General features: G+C 46.8%; 1 protein-coding gene across 13 annotated transcripts in view; it reads right to left on the bottom strand.

The window, feature by feature from the left end:
• Nucleotides 1-22,829, bottom strand: part of ARVCF (ARVCF delta catenin family member) — a 601,392-nt gene that overhangs the window by 140,387 nt on the left and 438,176 nt on the right. For all 13 annotated transcript variants that reach the window (XM_081893277.1, XM_081893282.1, XM_081893281.1 and 10 more), the window contains one exon: nt 18,552-19,156. In XM_081893277.1, the coding sequence (XP_081749403.1) occupies nt 18,552-19,156 (605 nt within the window). The remainder of the gene's footprint in view (nt 1-18,551; nt 19,157-22,829) is intronic.

The raw sequence follows: 22,829 nt of genomic DNA on the forward strand, positions 1-22,829 counted from the left end.
TGAGGTTACAGGGCATCAGGCAGAGGGCCTTCTCAGTAGTGGTGCCCTCCCATCAGATGGGCCATTGGCCCTGATCCAGCGGGACTACTGGGTGTTGTTGAACTACAAGTCCCATCGGGCCCACCAAGCATGATGAATGGTGAGGAATGATGGGACTTGTAGTTCAAGAACGCCTGGAGGGCCTAACCCCCCTAATTAACCCCTGGGTCATATAATCCAATCAGGGACTGAACCAAATTAAGAGGTTAGACTCTCAGGGTGACTAATCTTTCCAAATTAGCCTTTTTCGGTGCCACAATTAATGCTTGTGTTATCAAACACTTCCACCGTACGATTATATTCAGCTGCTGGAGAAATCAATAAACAGAAATAGCCTGAAGAATTTGGGTAAGCATGGGAAAGCCAAAAAAGAAAAAAAAGGGGGAGAAAAAACACACCAAGAGACCCTTTTATTGACGCACTTATTGGAATATGTATAATTCATTAGTTTTTAGGGCTGCAATTTACACTGTCTCAACAGCCATTATGTCTGCTTTTATGCAGGAGAGCTGTTTCCATTCTGCAGCATAAAGGAAGATAATAATGTTACATTCACATCAATATTTTTCCTTGTAAGAAGCAGGGATAATGAGCGCCTAAATGCCACTCACAGGTGCAGGGGTTTTCCTTCTCCCTCTTTGCGCATGGTGCAAACAGGTGTTTCGCACTCGCTCCCTATGCTGTTGCCCTCGGTCCCAGGCAGAAGGAGCCACCACAGCCAGAGCTTCTGTCCTGATGACCCCCAAACTGGGATGGAGACCTTTAGGTCCCCAGTTTTCTTTTTCCAAGAAGAAGAGAAGAAGAGTTTGGATTTGATATCCCGCCTTTCACTCCTCTTCAGGAGTCTCAAAGCGGCTAACATTCTCCTTTCCCTTCCTCCCCCACAACAAACACTCTGTGAGGTGAGTGGGGCTGAGAGACTTCACAGAAGTGTGACTGGCCCAAGGTCACCCAGCAGCTGCATGTGGAGGAGCAGAGACGCGAACCCGGTTCCCCAGATTAGGAGACTACCGCTCTTAACCACTACACCACACTGGCTCCAGGACACCCTATCTGAGGCCTCGGCCTCGCCCGCACTCCAGCAGCTGCTACAAGCCACCCAAGGGAGGAGGCCGCCAGTGGTGGCCAGGAAGAGGCCATGGGGAGACAATGGGATGCTCCTTCGCAGCTGCCACTCTCGCTTGGGAGAATCACTGGCTCATTCTTCTCCCTGAGTTCAGCAGCAGTGGCACTGGTAGGGGAAATAGGGACATTCCCGGGTCAGTACAGATGCCAGGATGGCTTTTGTAATTCCAGGACTGTCCCCGGAAAATCAGGACACTTGCAGGGTATGCCACTGGTTTGAGCCCCTTAGAGAATCAACCAGCAGGCAGGCCAGTTGATGCAGGCTATAAGGTAAAAAGGTAAAGGACCCCAGGATGGTTAAGGCCAGTCAAAGGCGACTCTGGGGTTGCGGCGCTCAGCTCGCTTTCAGGCTGAGGAAGCCGGCGTTTGTCCACAGACAGCTTTCCGGGTCATGTGGCCAGCAGGACTAAACCACTTCTGGCGCAATGGGACACCGTGACGGAAGCCAGAGCACATGAAAACGCCGTTTGCCTTGCCGCCACATCTACTTGCAGTGGTGTGCTTTTAAACTGCTAGGTTGGCAGGAGCTGGGGCAGAGCAACAGGAGCTCACTCCGTTGCAGGGATTCGAACCGCCGGCCTTCTGATCGACAAGCCGAAGAGGCTCAGTGGTTTAGACCACAGCACCACCTACATCCCTCTCTAACATACAATAGGAATTATTATATTCCACATAGAGCAACCACAGGCTCTCTGTGGTCTCAGGCAAAGATATTTCCTAGCTTGTTGCCTGAGATCCTTGTAAAACTGGAGGTGCCAGGGATTGAGCCTGAGACCTTCTACTGGCAAAGCGTAATACTACTACTACTACTAATTTATTTATACCCCACCCATCTGGCTGGGTTTCCCCAGCCACTCTGAGCAGCTTCAAACAAAAGATTAAAAATAGATTAAAACATCAGCCATTAAAAACTTCCCTAAACAGGGCTGCCTTCAGATGCCTTCTAAAGGTCAGATTTTGTTTAATTTCCTTGACATCTGGTGGGAGGGCATTCCACAGGGCAGACGCCACTACTGAGAAGGCCCTCTGCCTGGTTCCCTTTAACTTTGCTTGTTGCAGTGAGGGAACCACCAGAAGGCCCTCGGCGCTGGACCTCAGTGTCTGGGCAGAACGATGAGGGTGGAGATGCTCCTTCGAGTATCCCTCCAATGCAGGCTTCAGCCATACCTCAGGATGAATACGCTTCAGCTTAAATATTTTTGGGTTGCGCTCCACGGCGACCCAGAAGTAACGGAGCATGTTACTTCCGGGTTTCGCCGCTCGTGCATGCGCAGATGCTCAAAATGACCTCACGCGCATGCGCGGAAGCAGCGAATCGCGACCCACGCAGACGCGCATTCGCATCTTACGTTTGCTTCAGGATGTGAATGGGGCTCTGGAACGGATCCCATTCGCATCCCGAGGTACCACTGTATACCCAGACCTAAGCCCAAACCCCTTACGGTTGTAATCAATAAAGTCGTGGCTTAATTTGAACCAAAATAATTTAATCCCGAGTGGTTCCTGGATCTCGTATACTGTGCTCCGTGTTGCCTGGGCACCCAAATAGCTCTCTGGGGTTTCAGGCGTTGGGCATCCGCAGGGCAGCCCTAAATAGAGATTTCAAGGAATGAGCATAGAGACTTCCCCATGCAAGACAGCTGCTCTGGCCGTGACATTCCAGGCAGGGAAAATCTGCACACTTCCCCCTAATGTATGCCTTTCAGTCCACATTAAATGCCTGCAGAGCGGCCTTGCAAAATTTGGAGAAATGTGAATTTCGAAGGATGGCTGTGCATATTGTTTCAAGGAACTGGGTAAGAGTCACCTTTCAGTGCAAATCAAATCAAATTTCTCCCACTTCCCTACATGCAAACTATGAGCTACTCTACTTTCCCATCCTCTGGTTAACTTCTGAACCTGGGAGGTACCAAAACTAAAGTCTGATGAGAAGTCACATTCAAGGTTCAGCACATTACGCAATGCTGAGGTTAAGGCACTCTTCACATGCTCAGAGGCACTGCCTATTTGTTCACATCTTTCAGAATCCTTGGTGTTAAGAGAATGATTCTGGGGCTCTGTGGGCGTTCCCATTCCACTTCATTTCTTCAACAAAATGTATATGCTGCTCCCTAGAACAAAAGACCTCTAAGCAGTTTGCAATAGCAACTTTGCAGCTTTGATTAATAAGATTAATCAAAGCTGCAAATAAAAAACCCAAAACGCTAAAAACAAGTGGCATAAAAATAAGTTAAAATACAATCAGTAATTTGAAGACAGATTCAAAAAACAACAACTACAAGCTAAAATGACATGCCTAGGTAGGGTTGCCAGAACAAAAAACACACATTTTTTTAAAGCAGGATGCTAATATCAATGGGCAGAGATTTCCAAAATATAGGTGCTGTTATACTAAAGGATTGCTTTCTTGCAAGTGCAGAAGGAACATTATGTGGCACTTGTAGAAGTGCATTTTCTATGGAAAACAAACAAACAAACAAACAACACACACACATTCTCTCTAACCCCTGTTTTTATACCTACCGAGGTCTTCTTTTGCCTATCCAGACACAGCCTGGAGGAATCCGATAAGCTCGCAGGTTGGTTGTCATTGTCAAAAGAGAAGCAGCATATTGACAAGAGAAACCATAGTCTCTGGAGTCAGAGGGGCACTGGCTCGAAGTTCCTATAACTCACTCCACCACTATTAAACTGTGTCTAAGGCCTCCTTTGTTCAGACTTTGTCCCTTCCAACCAAAGCCTCCGTCAATGAGCCCATTATTGCAAAACAAACAGGATTACAGACCCTGCCGCCATCCCATTAGCTCTTACAGCCACTAGCCTTCACAACGAGATTAACACTTTGGAAGCCTTTCCCAGGAAGCTACGGCACACAAGGAGCAACCAGTAAGGATGCTCTCTGCTTCGAACAGCTTCCCTTTTCCAGATGCACAAATAGAATGAGAGTGGTCCACATGGAAAGGGGCCAGATGCTTTTAATGTGCATTTATGCGGGGTAACAGATGGACGGGTTATAAGCAGGCAACAACCCTCACCCGCTGCTTCCTGTGGTAACGCTTTCTTGCATTTCTTTTGGTTTGATCTAAGGAGCGATGATGCTGGTTCGGTATGCAAACTTCCCTTCCGCTTGCATAATGCTTGCATGCTTTACCAAGTGTGCATCTTTTCACCTAAAAGCCCCTTTCTAGCTTGGTGTCTCATGAAGGCCAGAACAGCAGAATCCTAGGTTGCAGGGACACAAGGAAATGCATTCCCCCTAGAACCCAAAGCTAAGACACTATCAAGAATGTATAACTTGCTGTTGAAATGGAATACTGAGGATGAAATGGTAAAATCTGCTATGATAAAATGGGCGCAAGATATTGTACATAATATTTTGTTCGCTGACTGGGAAAAGTTGTGGACCACAGGTATGAAATTTACGGCATCTAATGCCCTAAGAGAGAATATTATGAAAATGATGTACAGGTGGTACATGACTCCAGTTAAGCTTGCAAAAATCTACCATTTGCCCGATAATAAATGCTGGAAATGTAAAGAAACTGAAGGTACATTCTTTCACCTTTGGTGGATGTGCCCAAGGATTAAGGCTTTCTGGGAGATGATCTATAATGAAATGAAAAAGGTATTTAAATACACTTTCCTGAAGAAACCAGAGGCCTTTCTCCTGGGCATAGTTGGCCAATTGGTGCCAAAGAAGGATAGAACTTTCTTTATGTATGCCACAGCAGCAGCAAGAATACCCATCGCAAAGTATTGGAAGACACAAGACCTACCCACTCTGGAAGAATGCCAGATGCAAGTAATGGACTACATGGAAATGGCGGAAATGACTGGCAGAATCCGAGACCAAGGAGAAGAGTCGGTGGAAGAAGATTGGAGGAAATTTAAAATTTACTTACAGAAATATTGTAAATTTTTTGAATGTTGATGACATTGAAATGAAATGAAGGGGTTCTAGTAATAAGGTAAAATGTAAGATTGGATTGATATTATATGAAAACTTGAAGCTATAATATGTGAGGAAAAATAATTAAGGATAAACTAACAGGATATGAATTTGCTCACCCAATTTTTAAATGCAATACAAAAAAGGGAGGCGTGAGGAAGTCAGGAAAATAAGTTAATCAAAGATGAGAAATTAAAAAAGAGGGATTCTTGTTTTCTTTTTTGTGTTTTTCTTTTCTTTCTTTTTTACGTTAAATGTTTGTATTTTTGTACTTTTGCATTTTTGTGTTTTTGTATTCTTCTTGTGTTTTTTCCATTTGTTGTTCTATAATTTCTTTATTGTTAAAACTTAATAAAATATTATTATAAAAAAAGGAAATGCATTCCCCCAAGGCACCTGTTGTAAACAAAAATTGCCCTTTTCCCTTATGGGGTATCCAAGAGCCCATATAGAGTCCTTACATAGGTTCCCTATTGGTAGGAGAAAATAACAGAGGCCAACCAGAGAATATTGAGAAGCAAAGCAGCTAGTAAGCTTGATCTTTATTGATCTGTTGCAATGGGGTGCTCCCCTCACACGCAGGAAAGGAGGAGGAACCCAGAACAATGGCACGCAAGGCCTTGTAAAGACTTTTGAAATTGCCACCCTGTAGATCAAGACCACCCCCAGAAACATCATACATACATCACAGAAGGGGTGTAACCTAAGACCACCCCTCAGATACATCATACCTACATCACAGAAAAGGCGGTCTAAAACAGAAATTTGAATGTTGTTTTTCTCTTGTCCTTGTTTATCTCCTTTCTGGCAGGTTACTTGATTGGATTTCCTGGGGAGCCTGGCCAGTCTTCTGTAATGATAAATACTTAGTTCCTGGGCCAGGTCACAGGCTCACACCCTATTCATATCTTAAATGTGCCCTTAAGACAGGATTTCTGAAGAAAGAGACAATGGGGAGGTTTCCCACTTTGACCTTGCAGAGAATATATTTGCTCAGTTTAGGAATCAAAATGGTTCCAGGTCGGTCTTCCTGTGCTGATCTATGTACGTGCTTGGTTGGTACACTTATGAACATTACCATATATCTAAGACTAAGTGCCTGGCATGCTCTGGTCCATGGGGTCATGAAGAGTTAGACACGACTAAACGACTAAACAACAACAAGACCTCAAAATTCCTATCACACACTCAATTTCCGTAGAAAGTGACAAGAGTCTCCTGCAGTGGCAAGGAGTCCTTGTGGCTTCCAGGGTATCCATGCTAAGGCCTATATTTTCCAGCATCCCCGGAGCTCCTGTAGCATCCAAGTGGGGTAGGGGTGGGGTGGGATGCCTGAATCTTTCAGGGATGAGTGAGTTCAATTTCTCACAGTTACCCATTTTCCTGTCAACTTGCCCTTGAAAAAAGAAGTACTCATGAAAATCCATCAAAATTTTGATGCTAAAGGTAAAGGAACCCCTGACCGTTAAGTCCAGTCGTGGCCAACTCTGGGATTGCGGCACTCATCTCACTTTATTGGCTGAGGGAGCCGGCATACAGCCTCCATGTGGCCAGCATGACTAAGTCGCTTCTAGCGAACCAGAGCAGCGCACGGAAACGCCGTTTACCTTCCCGCCGGAGTGGTACTTATTTATCTACTTGCACTTTGATGTGCTTTCGAACTGCTAGGTTGGCAGGAGCTGGGACCGAGCAACGGGAGCTCACCCCGTCGCAGGGATTCGAACTGCTAACCTTCTGATCGGCAAGCCCTAGGCTCTGTGGTTTAACCTACAGTGCCACTCACATAGTGGGTTTATGCTATAACCCATAACCCATATAACCCATATATAACCCATATAAGAAGGTAGGTTTATGCTATAAAGGAGGCCTAATGTTACGGGACGCGGGTGGTGCTGTGGGTAAAACCTCAGCGCCTAGGACTTGCCGATCACATGGTCGGCGGTTCGAATCCCCGCGGCGGGGTGCGCTCCCGTCGTTCGGTCCCAGCGCCTGCCAACCTAGCAGTTCGAAAGCACCTCCGGGTGCAAGTAAATAAATAGGGACCGCTTACCTTCGGGAAGGTAAACGGCGTTCCGTGTGCTGCGCTGGCTCGCCAGATGCAGCTTGTCACACTGGCCACGTGACCCGGAAGTGTCTGTGGACAGCGCTGGCTCCCAGCCTATAGAGTGAGATGAGCGCACAACCCTAGAGTCTGGCAAGACTGGCCCGAACGGGCAGGGGTACCTTTACCTTTAATGTTATGGCGCTTGGAGCTCCAAATCGAATACACTTTAATATATCTCTGGAGCACCCCGAGGAATTGCTGAGATTGGTGGCCTTCAGGATTCCTGCTGAAAATGCAGATTGAGAAACCTCCCTTGATCAAAGTTACGAAGGGGGCACAGAACAAATATCTTGAATTTGTTGGCTCAGCTGGGTAATTCCAGAAGTAAACAAATGAAGATGATTCAGTGCCTTTGCTGTTGTTAGAAGGAAAGGTAGATTAATGATGGAAATGGAGGGTGGGAGGAGAGAGAGAATGGGAATCGGAAAAAGAAGCAAATGAAAATATCACCATAGGAGGAGGGCAGGGTGGGGAGAAGCCCAAACAGCAGCTATTCACTCAAGACAAATGAAAAGAGGGATGGCTTGTTTATTTTTAGCTCTGTGGGTGGAAGATGAGGAATATTCAGAGCGAGATGGATGGGCCACAAGGCTGAACAAATGGGCATTCTTGGGAAGGTAGGAGTGAGGGAGAGCATGAAGGATTCCTGGCAAAGCTAGCAGGAAGATCTAAGAAATATGACCACAGGAAAGACATCCCTATAAAAGCACAGAGTGAGTTTGACAGAAGGCAGGAGGGAGGGAGAGGCGCCGCTGACTGATGGAGAAGGAAGCAGGAGAAAACATGGAGAGGGAAGTGCAAAGGCAGTACGTCTAGGGGGAAAGGTGATGGCATCCCCCCTTGTCCAGGGATGGGGGGCCACAAGAGCCAAGGGCCACATTCTCTTCTACACAACCTTCTGGGGGCCGTATGGCAGTGATGAGTAGGGCCACAGGCCAAAGTGGGTAGAGCAACATAGCAAACCCTCCAACATTTCTCGGATGAAAATAGGGATGTGCTAGTCCATAATTAAAGGGACGCGGGTGGCGCTATGGTCTAAACCACAGAGCCTAGGACTTGCCGATCAGAAGGTCGGTGGTTTGAATCCTCGCGACGGGTTGAGCTCCTGTTGCTTGGTCCCTGCTCCTGCCAACCTAGCAGTTTGAAATCACATCAAACTGCAAGTAGATAAATAGGTACCACTCTGGCAGGAAGGTAAACTGTGTTTCCGTGTGCTGCTCTGGTTCACCAGAGGCGGCTTAGTCATGCTGGCCACATGACCCAGAAGCTGTACGCCAGCTCCCTCGGCCAATAAAGCGAGATGAGCACCGCAACCCCAGAGTCGTCCATGACTGGACCTAATGGTCAGGGCTCCCTTTACCTTTATTCCATAATTATAATAATCTTATTATTTATATCCCGCCCATCTGACTGGGTTGCCCCAGCCACTCTGAGTAGCTTCCAACATATATAGAAACATAATAAAACATTAAGCATTTTTTTAAAACCTTCCTTATACAGGGCTGCCTTCCAAAGTCTTCTAAAGGTTGTTTAGTTATGTACCTCCTTGGCTCAGGGGTCACATAACTCCATGCATTCCAACATTTCTCCCATGAAAATAGGGACGTCCTAAGGAAAAGCAGGACATTACAGGATCGAATCAGAAACCGGTATGGCTTCTGTAAATCCGGAGCTGTCTTTGGAAAATAGGGAGACTTGGAGGGTCTAACATCTGTAATTGTAAGCTCAGTTTGCTAGGCTAGTTTCTACACGTTCGTAATGCCCCTCTCTCCCCATGCCATCCAGGCAACAAGAAGCATTTTCAGAGCTCCAGGACACATTCAAACTAGGCAAAACAGCGCCACCAGAGGATGTGGCTGGTTAGAGTGCCGAGGGCCAGACACTCATGCCTGGGGGGCCATGTTTGGCCCAGAAACCTGAGGTTCCCCAGTCCTGAAAGTAGCCTCACCAAAGGGGGGGGGAGGAAGGAAGGAAGGAAGGAAGGAAGGAAGGAAGGAAGGAAGGAAGGAAGGAAGGAAGGAAGGAAGGAAGGAAGGAAGGAAGGAAGGAAGGATTCAGCATTTCTCTAACAGCAGCACACACCAAAGCCGAGGGAATGATGAATGCATCCAATTTTCCATATACTGTTTAGATATAAGAGATTAACCTCTGCGCTTAATCCCCCAACCTCCCTTCTCCAACGTTTTGCTTGTTCAAAGTTTCAAACCTTATGGTTTAGTGCTATATATATATGTCACACAAATATTTCCATATCGCCCTTCACCTTATGATTGCAGCAGGTGGCATGTACAGAAATAAAACAAGGGCAGACTTAATTAAAAAAATATACCGGTTTACAACATAAAAAGCATCATCATTGCAACAGCACACAGGGCGGACATTCATCCTAAGCACATTATTCACATACACACACACACCCTGGTAAGCTTGGCCTAAGAGGTGTGCCTCATAACCTCTCATGTAAGAGAACAAACTGAAGTGGCAAGAGGCATCTGAGTGGGGAGGGAGTTCCAGATACATGGAGCCACCACCTAAAAGGCTCTTCTTCGACCCCCTGCACCTCACATCTCATCCTACATAGGGAACATAAAGGAGGGACGTATTTGCTGAGCTAAGGAGACAGGCGAGTCAATATTGGCGAAAGTGCTCTTTGAAGTACCTGGGTCCTGGACCACTTGGGCCTTTAAAAGAGCTTTGAACTGGGCCCAGAAAAAAATGGCAACCAGTGTAGATGTTTCAAAAGGAGGGCAATGTGGCCACAACCTAATGCTCCCAACAGAATCCTCGCTGCCACAATTTAGACTATGAATGTAAGAAGAATCCTACCAGGTCAGGCCAATGGCCCATCTAGTCCTGAATCCTGTTCTCACAGTGGCCGACCAGATCCCTATGGAGAGCCTGAAAGCAGGATCTGAACGCAACAACCCTCTCCCTGCTGTGATTCCAGAGCAATTGGTACACAGTCATTGTGTACTCAGTCATAACACAGCCATTGTGACAAGTAGCCATTGAGATCTCTCTTATTTGAAATTGGTTTTATTGGAAAAAAATTCAAGGATGAGACGGGTACAGTGGTACCTCTGGTTGCGAACGGGATCCATTCTGGAGGCCTGTTTGCAACATGAAAAGCCCGCAACCTGAAGCGCCACATCTTCGCGGGTGCGTGGTAAGATTTGGCACAAGTGCGTATGCGCGACACGCAATTTAGCGCTTCTGCGCATGTGCAAGTGGTGAAACCCAGAAGTTACCCTTTCTGGTACTTCCGGGTCACCGCAGGACATAACATGAGCCTGGTTTATGAGACTTAATTGATGCTACAGCATAAAATACAGTATAAAACGTGAATAACAATAAAATAAAAAATCAGATTAGGGGGAAAATCCACCCAATAAACATTAGATGATCACCAGGGCTAGGTGGCTAAATTAGTCCTATTTGGGCCAGCGAGGAGACCAGGGGAGAATTAGCTGTGGGATCCCAGAGCGGGTAATCTTCATAAAAAGGGGAGGGGGAGGGAAGGAAGGGGAATAAAAGATCAGGCTAAATTCAAATTGAAAGTCAGGCGGAATAGCTCTGTCTTACAGGCCCTGCAGAAGGAGGTTAAATCCTGCAGGGCCCTGGTCTCATGGGACAGAACATTCCACCAGGGTGGAGCCGTCACTGAGAAGGCCCTGGCCCTGGTGGAAGATAATCTGACTTCCTTAGGGCCCAGGACCTCTAAACTATGATTATTCATGGACCTTAAGGTCCTCTGCGGGGCAGACCAGGAGAGGTGGTCCTGTAAATATGAGGGCCCTAAGTTCTAGTGCCATGAGAGAAGGAGAAAGACTCTCCCCTCTTCACTTTCTCCATGCCGTGCCCCGGACAAACAGGATACCGGACTCGGCAGCCCTTTCGTCTGGCTGAGCAGGGCTCTTATCACCATCTGCTGTTACGGCTTGACAAAAATTAGCACAAGACGTATGGACGCACATTGGTGTGCAGACAGACGGAAAATCTGCTTCTTGTGCATTTGAAAGCGCTCTCGGAAGAAGCCGTTCCGTTCCGCCGCCACCCCGCTTTCCAATCTATATTCAAATGCGAGTGTTCTGAAATTGGGTCAGCAGTGAGAGGAGAGAGGGAGAGAGAGAGGAGCAAATAGCCAGCTACCTGTCCAATCAGATATGCAAGGAACCAGGCAACTGACAATTAGCAAAGGGATTACAGGTTTAACCCATCTGCTGGAATCGCCGGCAGGTAGGCAGAGAACGCTGTAGTGCCAGTCGAAGAAGAAAAAGCAGCACTAGGCCGATTCCTACAAGGAGCCTTCAGGAAATCAACCTCCCTCCCTCCTTCTTTTTGAGCTCTGGTTTCTACACTTGTTGCTGCAGCTCTTATAAGTCAACATGAACATGCCACAGACCCCCCCCCCAATCTCCCTATTTTCCAGGGACTGTCCTGAATTTACAGAAGCTGTTCAGTTTCTGATTTGATCCCAGAGTGTCCGCTTTTCCTTTGTTGTTTAGTCAGTCGTGTTTGACTTTCCGTGATCCCATGAATGAGAGCACGCCTTGGAAACTCTCACTTTCTTCTCAAAGCTTCTCCTTTTTTATGTCCATGGAGTTTTCTTGGCAAAATACTGGAGTGGTTTGGCAGTTCCTGCTCCAGGTGGATGACATTTAGTCTAAACTCTCGGCTATGACCTGTCCATCTTGGGTGGCCCTGCACGGTATAACTCATGGCTTAACCCCTTTGCCACGACAAGGCAGTGATCCATGAAGAGGCCCGTTTTTCCTTAAAGGTAAAGGGACCCCTGACCATTAGGTCCAGTCGCGGACAACTCTGGGGTTGCGGCGCTCATCTCGCTTTACTGGCCGAGGGAGCCAGTGTACAGCTTCCAGGTCATGTGGCCAGCAAGACTAAGCCGCTTCTGGCAAACCAGAGCAGCGCACGGAAACACCGTTTACCTTCCCGCCAGAGCGGTACCTATTTATCTACTTGCAGTTTGATGTTCTTTCGAACTGCTAGGTTGGCAGGAGCAGGGACCGAGCAACGGGAGCTCACCCCGTGGCGGGGATTCGAACTGCCGACCTTTTGATTGGCAAGTCCTAGGCTCTGTGGTTTAACCCACAGCACCACCCGCGTCCCCCACTGCTTTTCCTTAGGACATCCTTATTTTCATCAGAGAAATGTTGGAGGGACTGGAGTTATGGAACCCCTGAGCGAAGGAGATAAGTAACTATAAAACCTTTAGAAGACATCTGAAGGCAGCCCTATATAGGGAAGCTTTTTAATGCTTAATGTTTATTATGTTTTTATATATTTTGGAAGCCACCCAGAGTGGCTGTGTCAATCTAGTCAGATGGGCAGGGTATACATTTAAATGAATGAATGAATATAATAATACAGATGTACCTCTGAAGTCAAAAGGAATCTGTTTTGGAAGTCTGTTCGACTTCCAAAAAGTTCGGAAACCAAGGCGTGGCTTCTGTTTGGTTCCTGATTTTGCTGGCGCACCAGAAACAATAGTGGAAGCCACATTGGACGTTCAGTTTCCAAAAAAATGTTCGAAAACCGGAACACTCACTTCTGATTTTTGATTGTTCGGGAGCCGGAACATTCGTCTCCCAAGACGTTCGAGAGCTGAGGTACGACTGTAATACAGTGGTACCTCGGGTTACATACGCTTCAGGTTACAGACTCCGCTAACCCAGAAATAGTACCTCGGGTTAAGAACTTTGCTTCAGGATGAGAACAGAATTCGTGCTCTGGCAGCATGGCGGCAGCCGGAGGCCCCATTAGCTAAAGTGGTGCTTCAGGTTAAGAACAGTTTCAGGTTAAGAACGGACCTCTGGAACGAATTAAGTACTTAACCCGAGGTACCACTGTACAGAGGAACTCATCATTTTCCCTAAATCTGCCCCTCTCAATGCCTCCACCTTGTGCATGGGCGATTCTGTTCTGACTACGAAACTAATGGCACCAACATCCAAACACTGGAAATTTAGGGGATGGGTATACCGAACCTGAGACTCATCTTTCAACTCAACCTGCAACTTGGGACCCAACCGGAATGATGATGATTACTTTCCCATTGACTTTTGAAAGTACCCTTTAGAAAGGCTCCAGGTCTTAAGACACCACTTGCTTGGCCACATTTCTGCAGCTCAGCCCCCCCCCCGCCAACTATTTCTCCACTTAGTGACATGTTGTGCTGATTTATTGTTGCTTCCCACTAACCCCCCCCTCCTATCCTGGTGTAAACAACTATCCCTCAGAGATCGGACATGAAAAGAGAGCCGGGCGGCTTCCTTCCCACTTAGAAATGAGTGCAGGAATCGATTTTCAATAAGTCTTGAAAGGTTAATAATTCTGGCGATAAATGAAACTCGGCCAATGGACAAACAATGCAGCTGGCAACAGGCGGCTAAAGCAGATATTATTGCCACTTTTCAGAAACCAACCAAGCTGCTGAGTGTTCCTCTGCAGGAACTGGACTTTTAGCCACACTTGCATGACACGGTTATTTCCTGCCCACAATTGCCTGGGCAGCCTCTGTGCGGCTGCCATGCCAACTTCTATATGAAGTTCCGGATTCAAGTGTTGTCATACAGGACAGATATAATAGGCTGTATCCAATGTTTCCCATCTTCCGCTAGGGTCTTTAAGCTCCCAAATTCTAGTTTAGCACTCTAGCCACTATCACACCCTGGTTAACATCATGTCCTCCAACATTTCTCCAACGAAAATGGGGAAGTTATACAGTGGTACCTCTGGTTACATACTTAATTCGTTCCGGAGGTCCGTTCTTAACCTGAAACTGTTCTTAACCTGAAGCACCACTTTAGCTAATGGGGCCTCCTTTCAGTTCTCATCCTGAAGCTAAGTTCTTAACCCAAGGTACTATTTCTGGGTTAGCGGAGTCTGTAACCTGAAGCGTCTGTAACCTGAAGCGTATGTAACCCAAGGTACCACTGTACTGGGTACAGTGGTGCCCCGCAAGACGAACGCCTCGCAAGACGGAAAACCCGCTAGACGAAAGGGTTTTCCTTTTTGGAGGCGCTTCGCAAAACGAATTTCCTTTGGGCTTGCTTCGCAAGACGAAAATGTCTTGCGAGTTCCTGCGGGTTTTTTCCCCTCCCCCCCTTTTCCTAAGCCGCTAAGCCGCTTATCAGCTGATCCGCTGATAAGCCGCTTAACAGCTGATCGCTAAAAGCCGCTAAACCGCTAATAGCGCTAATCCGCTAAGCTGTCAATGGGCTTGCTTCACAAGACGAAAAAACCGCTATACGAAGAGCCTTACGGAATGGATTAATTTTGTCTTGCGAGGCACCACTGTACCAGGCCAAGGGGGTTGCCCCAGCTTTGCCATAGTGCATGCACAGAATAGAAGGTGAGGGGCAGGGGATGCTGAATGTTGGCCTTGCCCAGGGCACCGCCAAAGACCGAAATCCGTCCCTGCTAAGGGAGGGATGTCCCTCAGCAGCCAACGAGTTTGGATTTGATATTCCGCTTTATCACTACCTAAAGGAGTCTCAAAGCGGCTAACATTCTCCTTTCCCTTCCTCCACCACAACAAACACTCTGTGAGGTGAGTGGGGCTGAGAGACTTCAAAGAAGTGTGACTGGCCCAAGGTCACCCAGCAGCTGCATGTGGAGGAGCAGGGAAGCGAACCCGGTTCCCCAGATTACGAGACTACTGCTCTTAACCACTACACCACACTGGCTCTCATAATAACGAGTGGTTACATTACATTATGGCCTGCGAGCACCCCAGTTGGAGAACAGCCTTTACTGAAGGTGTCATGGGCTTTGAAGATGCTCAAACTCAGAATGAAAGGGAGAAACGTGCTAAGAGGAAGGCACACTTGGCAAACCCTCACTGTGATCAACTCCTCAACTCCTGCCCGGAAAGTTATGTCCTCACTGTGGAAGGACGTGTGGATCCAGACTTGGCCTCCCAGACTCACTGTTAAGACCCTGTTCACGGAAGACAATCTTACTCGGCTATGAGTGATCGAAGAAGAAGAAGACATTATAGAATGTCTGTTGGGAAAAGCATCATGGAAAACTGGGAGTGGGAAACACTGAAAACATTGGCTGCTTCCGTTTCAAGAGAATGGGGTGCAAATTCTATTACATACAATGGAATTTCAAGGAAAGCACAACTTGCCCCTCTGAAAGGAGGAGTGCTCCAGATCATTTGCCCGTGTTAGGTGCACAGAAAACAGTAGATCTCCACTGATTGTTGCAACGTATTCCTAATCATTTTTGTATTTTTTAAAGATTACTGCACAATAATCTCAGGAGGTTTTATCATCCTACAAGAGGCACGGCTGTAACTATCATAAAGGGACCCTGCACTGAATTTTTGAATGTGCTATCACATTCTCATCGTCTCATCGTGATCAGTTGCAAAAGCTGCCGCAGGCTCCCGTTTCTCATTGGGAGCCCTAAGCCATCTATCCCATGTAGGGACAACAAATGAGTCACTTTACTCAGAAATTTAGAAGCTGAGAGCAAGTGTGGGCTAGCAATTAGTCAATAAGACTAAGGGTGCAAGGTTCCACTCAGCTTGCTAGGTGATTTGGGGGGCAGTTGTGGCTTCTCAGCCTAACTCGTTCCCCAAGGTTTGGCTGGTCTTTACTAAGGGCTGAGTATTTAGTGTGACAGGTCCTGTCCGGTGGAACTCCCTGCCAGCAGAAGTTTGGGAGGAATCATCCCTGCTTTATTTTAGCTGTCCCCTAAGAGCTCTGTCGGGACACGGGTGGCACTGTGGGTTAAACCACAGACCCTAGGACTTGCCGATCAGAAGGTCGGTGGTTCGAATCCCTGAGACGGGGTGAGCTCCCATTGCTCGGTCCCTGCTCCTGCCAACCTAGCAGTTTGAAAGCATGTCAAAGTGCAAGTAGATAAATAGGTACCGCTCCGGCGGGAAGGTAAACGGCGTTTCCGTTCGCTGCTCTGGTTCGCCAGAAGCGGCTTTGTCGTGCTGGCCACATGACCTGGAAGCTGAACGCTGGCTCCCTCGGCCAATAAAGCAAGATGAGCGCCACAACCCCAGATTTGGCCATGACTGGACCTAACGGTCAGGGGTCCTTTTAAGAGCTCTGTTACTCAGAAAGGAGTTTGCAATGTGAATTTCTTTATTGATTGATGCTGTATTTATCTTACTGCGATTTTGCACATTGCCAACTGCCTTGCTGTATTACTATGAAATTGCAGTCTACAAATATTTCAATAAATGCATAAATGAATAACCTTTCCCAAAGGCGGTTGTATTTCCCATCTTCTTCTCTTTCCATGTCGTCCCTCCACTGCAAGGAACTAAGCCAAGGGCAGGTTGCTCTAACTACTGGATCGCACCAGTTCAAAAGCTCAGAGAAGCATTCTGAACTGGAATTTAGAGGCGAATGGCATATCCTGAAAAGGAGCAAAGCTGCCACTGGCAGAAGAGGAAGGGGAGGTTGCAATGGAGTGAGACACCTGAAGTGTATCGACAGTCATATTTCTTCCACTGGTTTCAAGTGTCATCAAACCTACTGCCTTTAACTGAATGCCAAATCTGTTTTTAAGGAAGAAAAGCTCAGGAGCGAAACAGAAACAAAACAAAGGCCAGCCCACAATCAAAGGCTAATTACCGTGGGGTTTCATCATTAAACAGAAGGCATTATTTATTGTCAAAGGCTCCTGGGAAATGAAAGGCGAAGGCTAATTTATTTGTGCAAAAATGGCTTTGAATATTTTTCCTTTTTTTTTAAGCCAACAAGAAACGTTGCCTTATAGAGGAGGCCTGGCACGTGCCTCTTTATGCTTCTACAAGCTGCAGTCAAATTAAATTGCTTGTCAAAAGTTCCTTGGCCGTATTTAAATATGGGGGGAAAAACACCAGAAGAAATGCAAAGTGGGGAGGGGGGAGGGGAATCCTGATGAGCAAGTTGCCAAAGAATAATGGGCCAGAAAGAGATGCCTACGATTCTTAAAAGATGCAATTGCATAGGTACTAGGAGACTCAAGTTGTTTAATTGTCACGTAATTCTGAAGAGTTGCCATTTCTTACAAGGATGCAATATCAGCCGGGGACCTCACTTGATGAGACCAAATGCCCATCTAATCCAACAACCTGTTCTCAGAGAGGCCATCAAGATACTTCTGGGAAACCCACAAGCAGGGCCTTTGCTGCAGTGGCTCCCCATCATCTGCTGCCCAGAAGCACAGTGCCTCTGATGCTGGCAGCTGTACGGTGTACTGGGAGCCTTGCATATATACTATTCCCCCAGGATAGCCAGCCATTCAGCAGATGCCAGTATGCTAGAACTGTTCTCCTGCTCTGGGTTCAATGTCTGATTTAGGACAGTGTAGGCGGTTCTCTAGCACAGGGCGATGAGACAGAGGGTGCAAAATAATAATGATAAAAGCTATATTTATATGGGCACCTCCTGAGAGGATCCATAAAAGGGCGACTGTACCAAAAGGCAATCTTGTGAAAATCATTTGCCCTTAAATCTGCAGGAAGATTGATACTGATACATTGGAAGGACAAAAACATGGCCCCCTTTGATAGATGGATGGACGACGTGACAACTCTTGCAACCCGTGAACGGACTGTTTACAGGTGAAGATTATGGATGGACGAATTTAATTATATTTGGGACGTATTTATCAAAACCATAGTGACCCACAAACCAATGTATACTCAAGGGAAATAGTAAGTTTATCTACTTGTATTTATATTACAGTCATACCTCATATTACATTTGCTTCATGACACAGTCATACCTTGGGTTGAATGTGCTTCGGGATGAGCGCATTCGAGTTGCGCTCTGCAGCAACCCAGAAGTAACGGAGCGCATTACTTTCAGGTTTTGCCGCTTGCGCATGTGCAGATGTGCAAAATGACGTCATGCACATGTTAAGAAGTGGCGAATCATGACCTGCAGGTGCGCGGACGCACCACTGAGGGTTGCATTCTATTCATGTTGCAAACGGGTCTCCGGAACGGATCCCATTCGCAACCAGAGGTACCACTGTACATAATTTTGCAATCTTAATAATATTTTAGGGTTGTTCTGTTTTCCTTGCTTTTAAAAATGTTTTATATTTCCCCCCTTTTTCTTTTTCTTCTTCCCTTTAATTCACTGTAATACACACACATACAAATACATATGTAACAGTGAATTAAAGCAAAAAAGAATAAATAGTAAATATATGAGAAATATTTTGGGAGGGGAGTGCCAAAGTTTACCCTTGCTCAGGGCTCCGTATTACTAAAGTCTGCCCCGGTAGGTATCTGTTTTCACAACCTGTAACAGCAGATAGGTAGGGAAAAGAAAATATACAACCCAATCCCTTTACCTCGTCTTGTGAGGTCTTCCTCTCTCAGGCATCCCAGCTGATGTCCGACGGTTCACGGTCGAATACTCCGGATCCAATTCGTACCCCTCGTCGTCAACCCCGAGGCTGCGGTTATCATCCTCGAGCCCGTATGGCTCCGGCTGGAATCGTTCTGGCTGGGAGCGGTTCAGGTCTGCGTTGCTCCCCGTCGGGACCTGGGGCTGGGGTAGTGGGCCGTAGTTATCCCTTCTGCTTGGCAACGTGAAGCTACCGTCCTCCGGCCGGTAACTGTTCCCGGGGACGTAGCCATAGCGCGGGCGGTAATTGACGCCCCGGGACAAGCTACCGTAGTTGTCGGGCAGCTCCCCGTAACCGTCGTGACCCATGAAGGGGCGGTACTGGCTGTCGTGACCATCGGGATAGGAGTCGTAGCTGTTGTAAGAGCGGGTCAAGGTGGAAGAAGCTTGTGGCGTGATGTACCGCTCCCCGTTCTTCATGTGTCTTCTGTCTATGGAGTCAGTGTAGCTGCCCATGGGAGATGACCCGTCCATCACAGGGAGCCCATCAGGCCCAACGGGGACCTGCCGGACAGTTCTGGTTGTGACCGTTTTGACCATTTTCGTCACCTGAGAAACAGAGAGGAAAGATAGAGCCATGAACGTTTTCCCGAACACCATCAATTGGGCCCACTTTTGAAATAATTTTCACAGTGCGCAAGATGACACAAAGAAGAAGAATTTGGATTTGATATCCCGCTTTATCACTACCCAAAGGAGTCTCAAAGCGGCTAACATTCTCCTTTCCCTTCCTCCCCCACAACAAACACTCTGTGAGGTGAGTGGGGCTGAGAGACTTCAGAGAAGTGTGACTGGCCCAAGGTCACCCAGCAGCTGCATGTGGAGGAGCGGAGACGCAAATCCGGTTCCCCAGATTACGAGTCTACCGCTCTTTTTTTTTTCACTGATAAATTTTTATTGATATTATACATATATACATATAGACGTATGCAAAATCCAGCATTAAGGTTACACAAAGTATATCCACTCCATAAATCATAAATACAATTATTTTAGGCTCTGCCGAGCCTTGGACTTCCCTCCACTTCTTTGGTAAGTATCAAATAGACTCTATAGGCACGTATTTTATCTCACGAGTCTACCGCTCTTAACCACTACACCACACGACCCATTAATATTCATATTTTACAGGATAGGAAGGCTGAAGCCTGTGAGCAATGAGCAGCAAGGCCAGCCATGGAAGGGTTAGTTGTTTATGTTTAATTTCTCTTGTTATTTTTAAATTACTGACAGTGGAATTGGTGGAAACCACAGGAGGGGAGAGGGCTCTTGTGTTTGGTTCCTGATTACATGCTTTCCATTGGGGCATCTGATTGGGTCACTGTGAGAACAGGGTGCTGGACTAGATGGCCCATTGGCCCTGATCCAGCAGGACTACTGCATGTGGAGGAGCGGAGACGCGAACCCGGTTCTCCAGATTACAAGTCTACCGCACTTAACCACTACGCCACACTGACAAAGCACATACACCTGGCAGCTGCAGGTAACCCTCCACCTTATTGGAGGGGCCATAGCTCAGAGGAAGATGTAGCTCAGTCGGTAGAGCATGAGGTTGCACCTCTGTCTCGAGGTTGTGGGTTTGAGCCCCACATTGGGGAAAAGATTCCTGCAATGAATGGGGTTAGACTACAGAACCCACATGGTTCCTTCCAACTCTACAGTTTTATGATTCTGTGTAGATGATCCTCAGCTAGATGGTCTGACTCTGTATAAGACAGCTTCCTACATCCCCATAAAAAACCAGTTTGTCCAGCTCACAGTTTGATTTAAATTCATCCAAATGATCTTCAGCAATTCCCTACCCAGCATCCAGAATGTTACAAGCTGCTGTGCCTGTATAAAATATAAGGTAAAGGGACCCCTGACCATTAGGTCCAGTCGTGGCCATCTCTGGGGTTGCGGCACTCATCTTGCTTTATTGGCCGAGGGAGCCAGCGTACAGCTTCCGGATAATGTGGCCAGCATGACTAAGCCGCTTCTGGCGAACCAGAGCAGTGCACAGAAACGCCGTTTATCTTCCCGCCGGAGCGGTACCTATTTATCTACTTGCACTTTGATGTGCTTTCAAACTACTAGGTTGGCAGAAGCAGGGACCAAGCAACAGGAGCTCACCCTGTTGCGGGGATCCGAACCGCCGACCTTCTGATCGGCAAGTCCTAGGCTCTGTGGTTTAACCCACAGCGCCACCCGCGTCCCTGTATAAAATATACTTAAGTATAAAAAGTACTTAAGAAGACTAAGAAAACACCAACACATTGTTACTGGAATGTGAATTCTTTATTTCCCCCAGCAATTATGATTTTTAAGCTTAAACACCCAGAGAGTCTAAATAATAAATGAAAAAAAAACCACACCACATGTAAGGGAATGAGACCAGGCTTCTTCAGACTCGGCCCTCCAGATGTTTTGAGACTACAATTCCCATCATCCCTGACCACTGGTCCTGCTACCTAGGGATCATGGGAGTCGTAGGCCAAAAACAACTGGAGGGCCAAGGTTGAGGAAGCCTGTTGTAGACAAACTCGAAATCAGTCAAAGTTCACCCCAAAATGAATTAAATTCATGCAAAGTTCACCTGGCTGTTATGGGAATTACTTTCAGGCGTAGGTCAAATGGTTTAGAATGAATTCCGTGGTCTTCATTGAACTAGTTCGTTTCAAGTGAATGAAACCCCCTGAGCTTCATCATTTTGCTCCATTCACAGGCCCTCTAGCTCCTCCCATTTAGAACACTCACATTCTTTCTTTTCCTCTGGAGTAAGGAGTCAGCTGTATGTCATCTAGACTGGTGACAGCACCTCTCCTTTCTGAACTGTATTTAAACCAGGCTCCTTTGGGTGCAGGATGGCCAGAAACCTAACTCTTACTTTGCTTTGTATTCATGTATTTAAACCTAGATTGTTGTGGGTTTTGTCTGTAATGTTGAATTTATTCTGCGTTTGTTAATTTGTTGAATTTGCTGACACGCTCTGAAAATTGCTATATTTGTATTCTGATGTTTTGAATGTTTGCTCTAAGCAGCTCATTGTGGAAAAGCAATATCTAAGTAAACCATAGCAAAGCCATCAACAAAGCTCCCACTTTTTAAGATCACCGGAGCACCTAAAAGCAAAGGCCACCAGGAATCACATAACGTAACATTTTCCTGTGGACATCTATTACTCACCCAATGCCCCCTTAAGGCTCAACCATTTCACGGTGGTGTAATATAGCAGGGCAGGGAGGAATGGACTTTAATATTGGTGCAGATAATTTGCTTCCAGGGCACGCCACGGCCGCATCCTATTTACTGCCAAAAGCAATTTCTGTAGTCGCCGTGAGTCAAATTTGTTGATTTCATGCACCGGAGTTCAAGACCCATCTCTTTTATTTATTTTTAAACAGGCCTGTTAGCAAATTTATCAAGGATGGCAACGGTGGTTCACAGCAGAATATTCAGTACAGTCCACGCACACCAATGACATGGGCAGTCACCTAATAAAGATGGCAGGCAATCGTTCTGTCTCTGTGTCGGGGTTGGAGACCTTTGCTCAAACAGAGACTAACATGCATGCATAAACAACAGCCAGGTGCAGAGATACATGCGGAGTATCTGCCTTGCATGAACATACCCTCAAACATTTCTCCGATGGAAATGGGGACGTCCTATTCCATAATGATCATTTTACTGTTTATACCCCACACATCTGACTGGGTTGCCCCAGCCACTCTGGGCAGCTTCCAACAGATTTAAAAACATAATAAAACATTAAACATTTTTTTTTTTAACTTTCCTGCATAGGATTGCCTTCAGACGGCTTGGGGGTCAGATAACTCCATACCATCCAATGTTTCTCCAATGAAAACAGGGAAATCCTAAGGAAAAGTAGGGCATTCCAGGATCAAAAGCAGAGACAGGGATGTCCCTGGAAAATAGGGACACATGGAGGGTCTGCATGCAGAAGGTCCCAGGTTCAGTCACCAGCATCTCCAGGTATAGCTGAGAATGTCCCCTTCCAGGAACCCTGGAGAGCCTCTGCCAGTCCTTGCAGACCAGGCATAGGCAAACTCGGCCCTCCAGACGCTTTGGGACTACAATTCCCATCATGCCTGACCACTGGTCCTGTTAGCTAGGGATCATGGGAGTTGTAGTCCCAAAACATCTGGAGGGCCAAGTTTGCCTATGCCTGTTGTAGACAATACAGTGGTACCTCGGGTTAAGAACTTAATTTGTTATGGAGGTC

The sequence above is a fragment of the Podarcis melisellensis genome (genome assembly GCF_964234715.1).
Source record: "Podarcis melisellensis genome assembly, chromosome: 16".
In the NCBI taxonomy this organism is placed as follows: domain Eukaryota; kingdom Metazoa; phylum Chordata; class Lepidosauria; order Squamata; family Lacertidae; genus Podarcis; species Podarcis melisellensis.